General features: G+C 41.9%; 1 protein-coding gene across 5 annotated transcripts in view; it reads right to left on the bottom strand.

The window, feature by feature from the left end:
• The window catches only part of lrch1 (leucine-rich repeats and calponin homology (CH) domain containing 1), a 502,659-nt gene that overhangs the window by 460,698 nt on the left and 26,100 nt on the right, over positions 1-15,861 (bottom strand). For 4 of the 5 annotated variants that reach the window (XM_073046165.1, XM_073046167.1, XM_073046166.1 and 1 more), the window contains exon 1: positions 766-1,101. The exons of the other annotated variant lie outside the window; for it this stretch is intronic. In XM_073046165.1, the coding sequence (XP_072902266.1) occupies positions 766-946 (181 nt within the window). In that variant the 5' untranslated portion in view covers positions 947-1,101. Of the gene's footprint in view, positions 1-765; positions 1,102-15,861 lie in introns of those variants that run through there. 5 annotated transcript variants of the gene reach the window in all.

Below are 15,861 nucleotides of genomic sequence, written 5' to 3'. Positions count from 1 at the left end.
GATTTTCTATATAATATTCCACTTGCCAGATCTTTGCCCTGATCCCATGTGCCCTCTTTACAACTTATCTACCTTTGTAGCACTCCAGAGTATTTCATTGAAGACACTTACTTATATTTGAAAACTCTGAAGCTCCAGCACAGATCACTGAGGAACAGTAATTAAATTTACATCTTAGAAACCAATAAAGAGGTGCTTAATTACCATACATGATTGAAAGAAAGTAAATCTTCCCATCAATAATACCCAGGTTTCAACTGTACCAGTAAAATTAGTGGTCAGTGTGTTATGCCCTTGCTCTACAAGTTTTGCTTAAGCCCTACTCCATATGTCCTTGGTGCACACAGATCCCAACCGGTTGTCCATACACCAATGTCTGATGTAGCCATCTACCTGATAGCATACGACTTGGAAACATTACCAGTACTTTTGATCCACATAAGCGATATATACTAAGGGGTTCCCAATGGTTGGTATGGGTCAAAGAGCATAAGTCTATTCCCATGCACTGGTATCCCAGGACTCAGGCAGATGGGCTGACAGCCTGAGCCGGCCAGACCGCCCCAGCTTGCACATGCTTAGTGGTCTCCTACACCCAGTACTTAAACTTATCATGACAGTAGTTAAGCTAGTTAGCTTCAACACCACCGGTTATGATAGTTGCATTAACCTAACACTAACAAACTTCCCTCTGTCATTCTCCTGGCACAGGTGCGTGGCCAGCGGACTGCGCTAATTTTGTTGGTTACGATTGTTAGCACCCACCTGCCTGCACCGTGTCGCTCAGGTCGTGTCCCGTTACGCTCCGCGGGAACTCCTTTAGTTTGCGGCCGCTCAAGCCTAAGATCCCAGCGCCCGCGGCCTCGGCCAGCGCCCGCTCCAGGCTTCGGGCCAGCGGCATCGTTAGCCCCGCCGCGCCGCCGAGACCTGGGCCCTCCGCCGCCATGGTCGCTCACTGCCCGCCGGACGAAGGCCGAGTGAGGCGGAGCGGGGGAGGGCGGCGGCGGGAACTGCAAACCAGAGCCGGGCAGTGGCGGCAGCAGCGCGATCTGCCGGTACCAGCTAGAGGTGCACAGTGCGGACCACGCCGCAAGTCGTTCCTCCGAACTCGCTCCACCCTCAGTCCCGCCACTCACTGCGAACTCTGTCCCTCTGGCATAGCTCCACCTACGATGGAGGCTGCCGACTGTTCAGTCCACCCCTCGCCCTCAGGCTTGCTCCTCTGCCTTCTTGGGCATGCAGAGGTGTCCCATCCACTGGAGTTGGTTGAGAGTAATCAGGGCTCAATAATGTTCATGCGGGTGAAGATGTTGAATTTGTTTGACATCCATCTTTGCAACAGCAGGATTCTGCAGAAGGCAGTGCTGGTTATTTCATGGAGCTTGTTGTAGATAGTCTATAGTTTTGGCACATACAAATCACTGCTCCTGAGTAAACTATAAACTTGCTGCATCATTGGAAATCTTGGTCTACAAGTACTCTCTTCCAAGTTACTTAAGGGTGTGGTGGTGTAGAATGTATGGAAAAGGTGGAGGTGAATTTCCTTCTCTTTGCTGAGAGGTGCCACCTGAGATAAGGAAAGTATCCCAGTTTCCAGACTCTCATTACTTAGTTTGATGGTCAAGGATGCTTAGAGTGCATATCACAATAACAGACATCCCACCTCTCCCGGAAGTTCCAGGAGTTTCCCGCATATCGATAACGGCTCCCTGACGCCCGCAAATTATATACAATATCCCGGAAATCGATTTTTTGAGAGCGCGCGCGAGAGAGATAGAGGGAGAGAGCGCGCGACATGGCAGAGTGTTCCAAAAAAACGTACTTCACCCCAGACTACACTAAAGTGTACCCCTGCCTAATAGGGGTCAAAAATAATAGTGTTGCTCGCTGCACTGTTTGCAACAGTTACTTTTCTATTGCCCATGGTAGGTTAAAATGTAAAAGGCATGTTGATTCGAGTTTAACAGGTGTCATTCGTTCATTAGCATAGCTAACGTTATTTAAACTAGCTAGCTAGCTGCTAAAGAGCTACTCTATTGCAGATATCCCACCTCTCCCAGGAGTCTCCCGCAAATTGATGGTAATACTGTACCTCCCTAAAATGAGTTTTTGCAGGGTGGGATGTCTGCAATAATCCCTACTTTGATAAATACTGGAGACATCAGAACAGAAGTACACGACAGAGCCAGAAAAGGTCCTTCCACTACTCCCCAACCCAAAAAAAAAGTTACCAAAGGCAAAGACCTCCCACCTTTCCTTGGTTTGGTCTGGTGGGGAGTGCTTCTCCTTTAAGTATGAATGCTCCAACACTGCAAGAGGGATCCTGATGGCAGTTATATACAGGTCTCCCAACAGTAGCTGGATGAGGACCACAGATTACAACAGGAAACAGAAAAAGCCTGCCAAAAAGGGCAATGTTATGATAGTCATGAGAGATTTCAACATGCAGATCAATTGGGAAAATCAGGTTGGAAGTGGATCTCAAGAGAATAAGTTTGTGAATGCTTACAAGGTGGCTTTTCAGAGCAGTTTGTCATTGAGCCGACTAGAGGATCAGCTATACTGGATTGGGGGTTATGTAATGAACTGGAGGTGATTAGGGAGCTTAAGGCAAAAGAACATTGAGGAGACAGTGATCACAACATGATTGAATTCAACTTGAAATTTGATAGGGAGAGAATAAAGCCTGACATAGCAGTATTTCAATGGAGTGGTATGTATTGTACTGTATTTAAATTACAGTGGTATGACAGAGGAGTTGGCTAAAGTAAATTGGAAGGAGATGCTGGCAGGGATGGCTGCAGAACAGCAATGCATGTGTTTCTGGAGAAAACAAGGAAGGTGCAGGATCGATGTATTCCAAAAACGTAGCTCAAATGGAAAAATAGTACAACTCTGGCTGACAAGGGAAGTCAAAGCTAATGTTAAAGCAAAAGAGAGGGCATTCAACAAAGCAAAATTAGTGGGAAGACAGAGGATTGGGAAGCTTTTAAAATCCTACAGAGAGCAACTAAAAGAAACATTAGGAGGGAGAAGATAAAATATGAAAGCAAGCTGGCAAACAACATCAAAGTGGATGGTAAAAGCTTTTTCAAGTATGTATAAAAAAAAAGAGAGATGGGAGTGGATATATGACTGCTAGAAGATTAGGTCAGAGAAATAATAATGGGAGCCAAGCAGATGGGAGATGAACTAAATGAGTATTTTGCATCAGTCTTAACTGTGAAAGACACCAGCAGAGTGACAAATGTTGAGGGATGTGAAGGAAGAGAAGTGAATGCAGTTTATATTACAAGGGAGAAGGTGCTCAAAAAGCTTACATACCTGAGGGTACATCAGTCACCCAGACCAGATGAACATAGAGTTCTGAAAGAGGTAGTGGTAGAGATTGTTGGGGCATTAGCAATGATCTTTCAAAAATCATTATTCATAATCAGGTTTATTATCACCAGCAAGTGTTGTTAAATCTCTTTAAACTCCTAATTAAGTATAGTTGCTGTCTTGCCTTTTTTATAACTGCATCAATATGTTGGGACCAGGTTAGATCCTCAGAGATCTTGACAGCTGAGAACTTGAAGCTGCTCACTTTCTCCACTTCTGATCTCTATATGAGGATTGGTATGTGTTCCTTCATCTTACCCTTCCTGAAGTCCACAATCAGTTCTTTCATCTTACTGATGTTCAGTGTCAGGTTGTTGCTGTGACACCAGTCCACTAGTCGGCATATCTCACTTCTGTACACCATCCCATCACCATCAGCAAATTTATAGATGGTATTTGAGCTATGCCTAGCCACACAGTCATGTGTATACAGAGAGTAGAGCAGTGGGCTAAGCACACACCCCTGAAGTGCGCCAGTGTTGATCGTCAGCGAGGAGAAGATGTTATCACCAATCCACACAGATTGAGGTCTTTCAGTTAGGAAGTCGAGGATCCAATTGCAAAGGGAGGTACAGAGCCCCATGTTCTACAACTTCTTAATCAGGATTGTGGCAATGTTGCATTAAATGTTGAGCTATAGTCGATGAACAGCATCCTGACATAGGTGTTAGTGTTGTCCACGTGGTCTAAAGCTGTATGAACGGCATTAACATTGACCTCTCTAACTTCCGTTAATGCCCCTCCTCCCCTTCTTACCCCATCCCTGACATATTTAGTTGTTTGGTTTTTTTCTCTCTCTCTGCTCATCACCCTGCCTGTTCTCCATCTCCCTCTGGTGCTCCCCCCTCCCCCTTTCTTCCTCCCGGGGCCTCTCGTCCCATGATCCTTTCCCTTCTCTAGCTCTGTATCCCTTTTGCCAACCACCTGTTTGGCTCTCAGCTTCACCCCACCCCCCTCCGGTCTTCTCCTATCATTTCGCATTTTCCCCTCCCCCTCCTACTTTCAAATCTCTTACTATCTTTCCTTTCAATTAGTCCTAACGAAGGGTCTCGGCCCGAAACGTCGACAGTGCTTCTTCCTATAGATGTGGCCTGGCCTGCTGTGTTCCACCAGCATTTTGTGTGTGTTGTTTGATTGTCTACTGTTAGTTTTCAAATTGTAAATCTCAAGGCTAGTCAGTCCTGTGTCACTGTGATCATTATCTTTTTGGAACTACAACTTGACTTTTTATCTTTTTCTCTTCTCGGTGCTGTCCATTTATTTCTGTCTGCCCGACATGCTCTATGTATGTAACTACTTTGCTGCATTTTCTGCCAGCTTTGCCTTTAAGCCTTCATTGGTTTAATGTATGTGAGCCTCTGCCACAACAGTAACACAATCTGTTCGGCCAGGCTGTTTTCTGTTTCGATGCAGCAATTTTGTTCATGCTCACTTTCATTCCTGACTGCAACTCAATTGCGTTTCTGTCTATGGATTCCATTAAAACAGCAATTTCAACTGCTCTTTTAAATGTGAGCTGTGCTTCAGTTAGTAGCCATTTTTGAATGCTTTCTTTTTGAATGATCGCTCAATGTGTTATTAAGCCCATCACTGAACTAACAATGTTCAGACAATCTCTTTAATTCAGCCACACATGCTGAAATGGACTCCCCTTCTTTTTGATTCTGCTTATGAAACCTGAAGTATTCTGCAATCAACAATGGTTTTGGTTCTAAGTGTTCCTGCAATACTTTGCCAATATCAGCAAAGCTTATTTTGAATGGTTTGGTTGGAGCAGTTAAATTTCAAAGTAAACTGTATGCCTTTAAACCCAATGAACTCAGCAAAATTGGCACTCACTTCTCATTGGCTATTTCACTTGCTTCAAAATATTGCTGAATTAGCTCAGTGTACTGTACATATTCCAGTTACCTTTTGTGTAATCAAATGTGTCAATTTTTCCCATGTAGCCAGCAATTTCTGCTTTTTTTATGATTATTATCACCTGCTCCTCTGCCTTTATGAAGCCGTGAATTTCTCCGTTTATTGCTTTTTTTTAAACTATGTCTTCCCCTTCGGAAGAACATATGCTGCACTGCACACCTCGCCGTGCTTCAACAGGGCGATAGCTGTCTTGGGTTTGTTTTAAAAGTATCTCATCACCAATGTAATGCTTTGTACCTTCAAAACATTAAACTAATTCAGTTAGAAATGGGAGTTTGAAATGCAGGTCTAACTTCAAGTTTACGCATGGCACGCCCACATAAGTGGTAGCATGACAATGTATGCAATTCACATGTTTTACATATATCCCATAATGAATTATTTAAATGAAAATGAATGTTTAATCATCCAATATATATAAGATTATTCAAATTAACTGAAATATTAAATACATAACAACCACCAACCCAGCCTGTAAATTAGCCCTTAGGGATCCTACATGAGGGTTCTCAAGTCACTTTGCATCTCAGCTTTATGTATTTTCTCTCCAATTAGAAAATAGTTTACCCTTTTATTTCTTCTCCCCAAGTGCATGACTATACATTTCCCAACACCATACTCCATCTACCGTTTCTTTGCCCATTCTCCAAATTTGTAAGTTTCAATAGGGATATTTAATGTCAGAGAAATGTATACAATATACATCATGAAATGCTTTTTGTTTGCAACCATCCACAAAAAGAGTGTCCCCAATGAATAAAAGACAGTTTAATGTTAGAACCCCGAAGCCACCCCAGCTCCTCCTCCCACGCACAAGCAACAACAAGGCAACAACCCCCACCCCCAACAGCAAAAAAGCATCAGCACTCCTCACTGAGCACTCTAACGTGCAGCAAAGCATCAATAAAGACACAGACTTGCAGTACCCCAAAGACTACTAGTTCACCCAGTAATTCGACACACCACAGGCTCTCTCCCTCCCAAATAAGGCAAAGATGTGTCCCCGTTTCACAGCAAGAGGGGAGACATAATAAAACAACTTGCTGATTTACAATGTTAAAAGTCTGTTGCGTCACTTTTTCAGAGCTCTGCACCCAGAGATTCTGCCCCAGAAAGGCACAGCTCTTCAGACACACAACTCATGGCAGCTAACCTGCTGCTCCCGATGTTCCGTGTTCTCCTGCGATGCTTTAGTCTAGTATCAACACGCCTCCAGAGCCATGAAAATCTGGAACCCTGAGGGTGTGCTCACCTTCCAGGCCACATCCTTAGGATATCAAAAAATGGCTGGTCATGAGCCCTAAGAGCAGGTCCCATTCCCACAAAGAAATGAAGTCAGAGTGCAACTCCAGGTCAGGGTCTTTAAAAGAAACTTGAAAAGGAAAAACAGAGATATCAAATATAGAAATAGACTCTTTTCCAAAGATGCAAGCAAAGGAGTCGCCATTTAGCGCCATCTTGACTTCGCTCCACCCCTCCAACTCTTTCTATAGCCTCTCTGCTTCTTCAGCACTACCTGCCCATCCAGCTAACTTTGTATTGTCTACAACCTTGGCCAGAAAGCCAACAATTCCATCATCCAAATTATTGACATATGTAACCCTCAGGCTCGACCGGCACGTGTTCGTCTAGGGGAAGGCAAGTTCTGGCCCCACCAAACTGAGAAATCTCGTTCGTGTCAATGCTGCGCGATGTGTTGCCTGGTTACGAATCTGCACCACAAAATATCAAACAGTACACCATATGCAATTAAATGAATGAACTTTATAAATCTTAATCTGAATACAGGGTTAGTAAAGAAAGTATAAAGGGAAAGGGACCGTTTTAAGAGAAAAGTCAAAAGTGCACACTGGAGCCACTGATACAGCCATTCATCAACCATTGACCTCCCCTGAGCGTTGCCAACCTTTGGAGTCTCGCTCCCGGCCCACTCCGTCTAGTGGTCTTCCAGCTCTCTCCACACGTGTCTTCCTTCTTCTCCTCTCGCCGACCAAAGACCATGAAAATCTCTCTTCCAGACTCACAAGAACAACATTTCTCTCATTGGATAGTCCCCACATTCCAAAGCCCCATTATCTCCAGTCATAACTCAAACATTGCTGCTACAGAGAAACCATTACATTAGCAGTGAAACTTTACAGCATGTTACACTCTTTCCCCACCCCCACCAAATTTAGTCGTGTCCTCATGATGTTGAGATAATTCACCAACCCTTCCTGCAAAACACAAAGCCCAATCCAGGTGTAAAATGCAGTGACACTCCCCAAAACAGTAGGGGTCACATTCTGTTCCCTTGGTGCTATGTAGGCCAGCCTATCCGATGGTCTCCTAATTCTCTGAGACCTCCAGAACCCCTCATCTAACTCTTCAGGTTCTGACACTACAGACAGATCGACATACTTTATTAATCCCCAGGGAAATTGGGTTTCGTTACAGTCGCACCAACCAAGAATAGTGTAGAAATATAGCAATATAAAAACATAAATAATTAAATAATAATAAGTAAATAATGCCAAGTGGAAATTAGTCCAGGACCAGCCTATTGGCTCAGGGTGTCTGACATTTCAAGGGAGGAGTTGTAAAGTTTGATGGCCAGAGGCAGGAATGACTTCCTATGACGCTCAGTGTTGCATCTCAGTGGAATGAGTCTCTGGCTGAATGTACTCCTGTGCCTAACCAGTACATTATGGAGTGGATGGGAGACATTGTCCAAGATGTCATGCAACTTGGACAGCATCCTCTTTTCAGACACCGCCGTCAGAGAGTCCAGTTCCACCCCCACAACATCACTGGCCTTATGAATGAGTTTGTTGATTCTGTTGGAGTCTGCTACCCTCAGCCTGCTGCCCCAGCACACAAGAGCAAACATGATAGCATTGGCCACCAAAGACTCATAGAACATTCTCAGCATCATCCGGCAGATGTTAAAGGACCTCAGTCTCCTCAGGAAATAGAGACGGCTCTGACCCTTCTTGTAGACAGCCTCAGTGTTCTTTGACCAGTCCAGTTTATTGTCAATTCGTATCCCCAGGTATTTGTAATCCTCCACCATGTCCCCACTGAACCCTTGGATGGAAACAGGGGTCACTGGTGCCTTAGCCCTCCTCAGGTCCACCACCAGCTCCTTAGTCTTTTTCACATTAAGCTGCAGATGATTCTGCTCACACCATGTGACAAAGTTTCCCACCATAGCCCTGTACTCAGCCTCATCTCCCTTGCTGATGCATCCAACTATGGCAGAGTCATCAGAAAACTTCTGAAGATGGCAAGATTCTATGCAGTAGTTGAAGGGGGTACTTCCGGTCTACCTGGTGAAGCTTCCCCCAATCTATCACTCATATCCACCTACAACTCTGAGCCCTCTGTCCCATGATCAAATGCCGCTTCCTCCCCTGCAGAGTCCCACTGCAACCCAGGCTGCACCCCCCCTCATTTCACCTGACTCAATGGGAGAAGGGCTGGGAGTCTCTTCCTAAATCAATGGGGAGTTAGCGAAAGGTAGGATATACCACACATCCAGGTCCTCATCCACCGAATCAATATCACTCTCAGCGGTGGGGGCCAACCTAACCTTGCCTGTTGAGGGCTCTGTAGTCACCCACATTTCCGCAGAGTCCTCTTACTAGGTGTAGGCTCCAAGTCAGGCTCAGTGTCTACCTGCACCTCTTGACCCAGGGGCAGCAGGTGGTTCTGGTGGAGAATCTTGACAGGCCCACTCCTATCCTCTGGTTTCATCCAGAAAACTGGTAGGTTTTGCATCTGACTCTCCACCACATAGAGCGTAGCCACCCAGCGGTCAGCCAACTTATGCTTTCTAGGTAGCCACAAATTCCTTAAGAGGACTCTGTCTCCCGGCAGGACTTGGGAGAACCTCACCTTTTGATCATACCTCCTCTTATTTCCTTGATTCTGCTTGGCAGCCACGACCCCAGCAAATTCATAAGTCCTTTTCAGCTCTCTCCCCATGTCAGACACATACTTCAGATAAGACTTCAGTGATAAGTCAGCCTCATCAGTCCCAAAACAAAGGTCAATGGACAATCTTTTCTCACGTCCAAACATCAGATAATATGGTGAGTACCCGATAGCTTCATTTCGTGTACAGTTGTAACTGTGAACCAGATGCCCAATATGTTGACTCCACTTGTTCTTCTTGCTGATCTCCAGGGTGCTGAACATGTCTAGCAAGGTCCGGTTAAACCTCTCTGGCTGGGGATCACCCTGTGAATGATAGGGCGTGGTCCTCGACTTTGCGACTCCAAGCATGCCAAGTAACTCATGGATGAGTCTGCTCTTGAAATCCTATCCCTGATCATATGTATCCATCTGGGATGCCCATTATAAATGAAATACTTCTCCCATAACACTTTTACCACCGTAAACACCCTCTGGTCCTTGGTAGGAAAAGCCTGAGTATATCTGGTGTAGTGGTCCGTGATGACTAAGACATTCACTGTGTTGCTGGCATTGGGTTCTATTGACAGCAAATCCATACACACCAGATCCAGAGGCCACATACTCAGAAGGTGGGACAAGGGAGCTGCCCACGTAGGCAGTGTCTTTCGCTGTGTGCATCGAATGCACGACGTGCAGTATTCTTCAACCTCCAACTTCATTCAGGGCAAGTAAAACCAGTCTTTTCCACCCCCAAATGTCCAGAATCATCATGAAGTGACTTCTTTTTTAATCTTTTTATTGATTTTCAAATACATAAGCATAACAACAATAGAAGTACAGAGAGATTGGGATTACATTGTTGGTAAACAGTATATACGAGTAAAAGCTATAGATAACACAAATGTACTAGGCCTCCCAAACTCTTAACGTAATTAAACATGGTAGAGAAAAAAATGAAAACATGTCAAAAAAAAAACCAAATTAGAAAACAAAAAAAACCTAAACTAAACTAAACTAAGCTGGGCTATTATATTACATCAAATACAATCAATAATGTCAATAGCTCTGCTCCTCTGTCCATATATTTAACGTTAATAAAAAGGATTCAAAAAAGGTCAAGTTACATCATATGAAAGTGTTGAATAAATGGTCTCCAAGTTTCTTTGAATTTAACTGAAGGGTCAAAAGTGACACTTCTGATTTTTTCTAGATTTAAACAAGATATAATTTGGGAAAACCATTGGAATGTAGTAGGAGGATTAATCTCCTTCCAATTCAATAAAATGGATCTTCTGGCCATTAATGTAACAAATGCAATCATCCGACAAGCTGAAGAGGATAAATAACAATGTTCCATCACTGGTAAGCCAAAAATTGCAGTAATAGGATGAGGATGTAAATCAACATGCAAAACTGTTGAAATAATATCAAAAATGTCTTTCCAATATTTCTCCAAAAAAGGACAAGACCAGAACATATGAGTCAAAGAAGCTACCTCAGAAAGACATCTATCACAGACAGGATTTATATGGGAGTAAAATCGAACTAGCTTGTCTTTAGACATGCGGGCTCTATGCATCACCTTAAATTCTATCAATGCATGTTTAGCACATATAGAGGAGGAGTTAACTAATTGGAGAATTTTCTCCCATTTCTCTATAGGTAAAGAAAGTTGAAGTTCCCTTTCCCATTCATTCTTAATTTTATCTGATATATCTGGCTGTATTTTCATAATCATATCATAAATAGTTGCTATTAAACCTAAATTTTCCATGATATCAGTTGGATATGAATTTGGAAAGGTATGTAACATATTATTCAAAAAGTGTCTAATTTGTAAGTATCTAAAAAAATGAGACCTGGGCAGGTTATATTTGTTAGACAACTGTTCAAAAGACGTGAAACAGTTATCCAAGAATAAGTCACGAAAACATGTTATACCCTTCGTTTTCCATAACAGAGGGTTGAAAAAAGAAATTAGATATAATAGGGCTTTATAGAATAAATTTGTTCAAGCCAAAAAATTTATGAAATTGAAACAATATTCGTAGTGTACATTTAATTATTGGTTTAACTATTTGTTTATTCAATTTAGAAAGAACAAAGGGAAGCGAGGTCCCTAAAATAGAAACCAATGAAAACCCTTGTACGGATTTACCCATTGTGGACTTTGAATTACATCCAAATCCTGTGTCCAAAATATTAAATATCAGATTTTAATTGCCCAGTAATAAATCTTAAATTTGGCAATGCCAAACCACCATCATTTTTAGACTTCTGTAAATATTTTTTACTTAACCTAGGATTTTTATTCTGCCATATCTATGAAGAAATTTTAGAGTCAATGATATCAAAAAAGGATTTAGAAATTAAAATTGGTAGCACTTGAAATAAATATAAAAATTTAGATAAAATAATCATCTTAATAGCATTGATTCGACCGATCTGTGATAAAGACAATGGGGACCATTTAGTAAGCAATTGTTTAACTTGATCAATTAAAGGTAAAAATTTGACCTTAAATAAATCCTTATGCTTCTTAGTAATTTTAACACCGAAATAAGTAAAATAATCTGTAACCAATCTGAATGGTGAGTGTTTATAAATTGGAGCCTACATATCTAATGGGAAGAGTTCACTCTTATTAAGATTCATTTTGTGGCCAGAAAAGCTGCTAAACTGAGCAAGCAGAGAAAAACTGCAGGAATGGATTTCTCAGGGTTACAGATATATAGTAACAGCTTACCTTATATATAATGATAGCTTGTATGTCCCATTCCCATGGGTAATGCCAAATATATTGGGTGAGTCACGAATAGCAATAGCTAAAGGTTCCAAAGCAATATTGAATAACAAAGGGCTAAGAGGACAGCCTTGCCTAGTGCCACGAAACAACCGAAAAAAGGAAGATCTTTGATTATTGGTAAATACCAAAGCCAAAGGGGTATGGTATATCAGTTTGATCCAAGATATACATTTTGGACTAAAATTAAATTTCTCAAGCGTACTGGCCGTTCAATTCTGTCAAATGTTTTCTCAGCGTCCAGTGAAATGACATGTTCTGGAATTCTAGATGAGGGAGTGCAAACTACATAAATTAATCTCCTAATATTAAAAGACAATAACGATTTTTAATAAATCCAGTCTGGTCAACAGAAATAATTTGAGGCAATACATTCTCCAATCTAGTTGCCAATATTTTAGAAAAAAATCTTGGAATCCACATTCAGCAAAGAGATAGGCCTATATGATGCACATTCAGTAGGATCGTTATCTTTTTTAAGAATTAGGGAAATAAAGGCTTCGTAAAAAGATTGCGGTAATTTACCTATAGTTAATGCATCCTTAAAGATTTTACATAACCAAGGAGAAAGTATAGTAGAAAAGGATTTTTAAAATTCTAGCATGTAACCATCCGGACCAGGTGCTTTATCTGAAATCATCGAAAAAATAGCATCTGTTATTTCTTCTTCCATAATAGGTGCATCGAATGTTAAACATTCATTGGGTGATAATTTCAGAATATTCAATTTCTTTAAAAATTCATACATTATAGTGGGGTCATCAGGAGATTCTGACTGATATAAAGAAGTATAAAATTCTTGAAAAGATTTGTTTATCTCATCATGATCAACCATCAGAGTACCATTTTGTTTATGAATCTTATTAGAACATAAAACATAGTACCATACTAATATTTCGAAAAAAGAACAAGCGCCATTTCATATTGTTAGTTATTTTCAAACATAAATGATTGAAAATGATGTATCAAAAGAATAAGTTCTTATGGGAAGAAGGCAGGACGACACCCTGAAAAAAACCCAAAAAAGTCTGAGTACTTCCCTGTAAGAATTTCAAAGAAAGAAGAATCAAACACCAAATCCTTTATTTAATTACTTTCAGAATCGAAAGATTAAAATAAAAAGAGCTAAAGGAAAAAGAAAGCTTTTATCTAGACATACAAGAAATACCTGCACTACAGACCGAAAGCAAAGACCCTCAAATTATAAAGGTCTAGATCTATAAGCTAATTATTAGCTTAAAAAAAACAAATAAAAACAGAGATGATAAAAAAATGGTACATTAATTAATCCATAACCGACAAATGGTGATCCTCGAGAAATCGTTGAGCTTCAATTGGAGAATTAAACAATCGGTGAGAATTATCAGAAAGGACAATTCTCAAATGCGCTGGAAACAACAGAGCTTGTTTAAAACCTTTTGGATGAAACTCATACATCATGGATTTAAAAGACATCTGTTTCCTCAGAACTTCAGGACTAAAATCGAAGCGAAATTTGAAACTTTGAAATTCGATCATACCCTTCCGACGGGCAATTCGAATCAAACAATCCTTGATATAAGCATAGTGGAGACGAATAACAACTGGCCTCGGCTTAGAATCTCTGGAAGTTTTAGGACGAAGAGTGTGATCAATCAACGGGGGGGGGAGACATCCAAAACTTTTGAACCAAACACATCCATTAGAAATTGAGAAAAGTATTCAATAGGATCACCCCTCTCAACGACTTCAGGAAGCCCGATTATCTGCAGGTTCTGTCCCCGGAATCGATTTTCGAGGTTGATAACTTTGGATTTATAATGTTCCAACAATTGAGAGGTCGAAGATAGATTTTGTTCCAAAGTTTCAATCTTTCGATCTCTCTGGCAAGCAGCTTCATCGAGTTCTGAAATTCTTGCTTGTTGTAGTTCAATTTCATGTCTAAATAATTTAATACTGTCTTTAACCGTCTTTAAAACTCCTCCAAACATGGAGAATCTTTGGCTGAGTTTTTCATCTAGAAGCTTCAACATTGTTTCAAAAGTTAGTGGGACTTGCTTGGGTGATTTAGAGTCACCATCTTTTTTTGCCATTGCCGTTGGGGTCTTTCCCGGTTTTACCTTCTCGTGCTCTGGTATGCATTTCCAGCAAATTAAAATCAAAGCTCAAAAAATATATCTGTGGTATAAACTCTTTAGTGTAGGTGTAAATAAGGTAATTAAGGGTGATTATGGGTAAAAGAAGTAAAAGGAATGGAGCAAAGCCAAAGTGTGTCTCATGCCATGAGCGCCTCCTGGGGAGTCCCATCATAAAGTGACTTCGATGTAGTCCTCCAATACTTCTCAGGCAGAACCAGTTGGCAACGCCGGGGTCGGTCTGCGGGTGACCAGCATAAGATCTGGTTTTTCAACTCCAACCAAAGCCAGCCTTGCAGTAATGGAGGCACCGACGCAAGTTTCATCTTTTTCGCCTGAGCCACATCTCCCTTTTCAACCGCGGACCAAAGAGTGCCAATGCCCAGATCAACTTGCTGAGCAGCTGCCACTTCCCCAGAACTCAATTCCAGCAGCTGATTTGTCTTCAGAGCAGTCAGGTAACAATAAACTTGGGGGATGGCATCATCAGAAGCCCCCAATAGATCCACCGCTCGATCCTGCCCCTCCTTCTCCTCTGCCTTCACTGTGATGGCAAACTGACACAGGGCCTTCACCCCCGGGGCAGGAACGCTCTCCCACTCCTCGTCCCTCACCAGTCGCACATGCGCCCATTGGGACAAAGCATCAGCATCAATGTTCCTGCTTCCCAGCCAGTACTTCAGACTGAAATCATAGGCAGACAATGCCGCCAACCACCGATGGCCTGCGGCATCCAGTTTTGCTGACATCAGGATATAAGTTAGTGTGCTGCCTTTATGGCAGTTATTTAGTTTATAATATTTTCGCTTAGTAATTTGTTAGCATTTTTTAGTTAAAGTTAGGATTGTTTAAGTAAATTCATTTGTCTGTAATATATCGCGGCTGCGATGACGTCACATCCGGGTTCGCCGCGTCCTGTGGGAAAATACCGGTTTGGGATAAACGCAAGGGCGGGGGTCGCTCACATGTGGCGCCACAGTGCTAGTTAAGTTTCTCTCTACGCACCAAAAACACAGTGAAAGCAACGCTGTAAGTCATTAGATAATCGATATGTTGAGTTAAAATGTTAACGCCGATTCTGTTAAAAGTAACGACGGTCGATAAGGTTTATGTTTTCGTTAGTTAAAGAGTCGGGATAGTTTGTGTTGAAGTGTATTTAAAGCAGTCAACGGAGCAGGTAGATGCTGACTGTATGCTGCACTTTAATGTAATGTAGTTATTGTAGTTTTACCTTTGCAAGTATTCACGATGTAAATGTGATATTTAGAAGGAAACAAACACTGTACAAATCTTGTATTGTTTTATCAACAGTTTTCACCATACATTAATGTGAAGAGTGAACAGTAAATGGTTAATCTTACTGCGACCTTGTTTTCATTGACTCCGGTTTACCTCGACGTTTAACTTGGCGTTTCGTTACACCCGAGCGAGAACGTTACAGTTAGTATTTCTTGAAGGGTGACAGACTCTGGCTGACAAAAGCAATGGGTCTCAACCCAGTACCCTGATCCTGATACAGGACGCCACCCAAGCCCTCCCAGCTGGCATCCGAGTGCAGTACATACAACAATCGGGGTCCGCAAAAGCCAGCACCAGCGCCTGGGTCAGCAGATCCTCAATGACTGAAAGGCCTCTTCACAGTTGACATCCCACCTCGGTCCAAAGGGCTCAGATTGATAAAGATACTCTCCACCCTCCTGTCCTTCTCCCGCTCCTTTCTTCCCAAGGGAGGGTAACCACACA

The sequence above is a fragment of the Hemitrygon akajei genome, chromosome 5 (assembly GCF_048418815.1).
Source record: "Hemitrygon akajei chromosome 5, sHemAka1.3, whole genome shotgun sequence".
In the NCBI taxonomy this organism is placed as follows: domain Eukaryota; kingdom Metazoa; phylum Chordata; class Chondrichthyes; order Myliobatiformes; family Dasyatidae; genus Hemitrygon; species Hemitrygon akajei.
The sequence above is the reverse complement of the archived record's forward strand: the minus strand, read 5'-3'. Positions and strand labels throughout refer to the sequence as shown.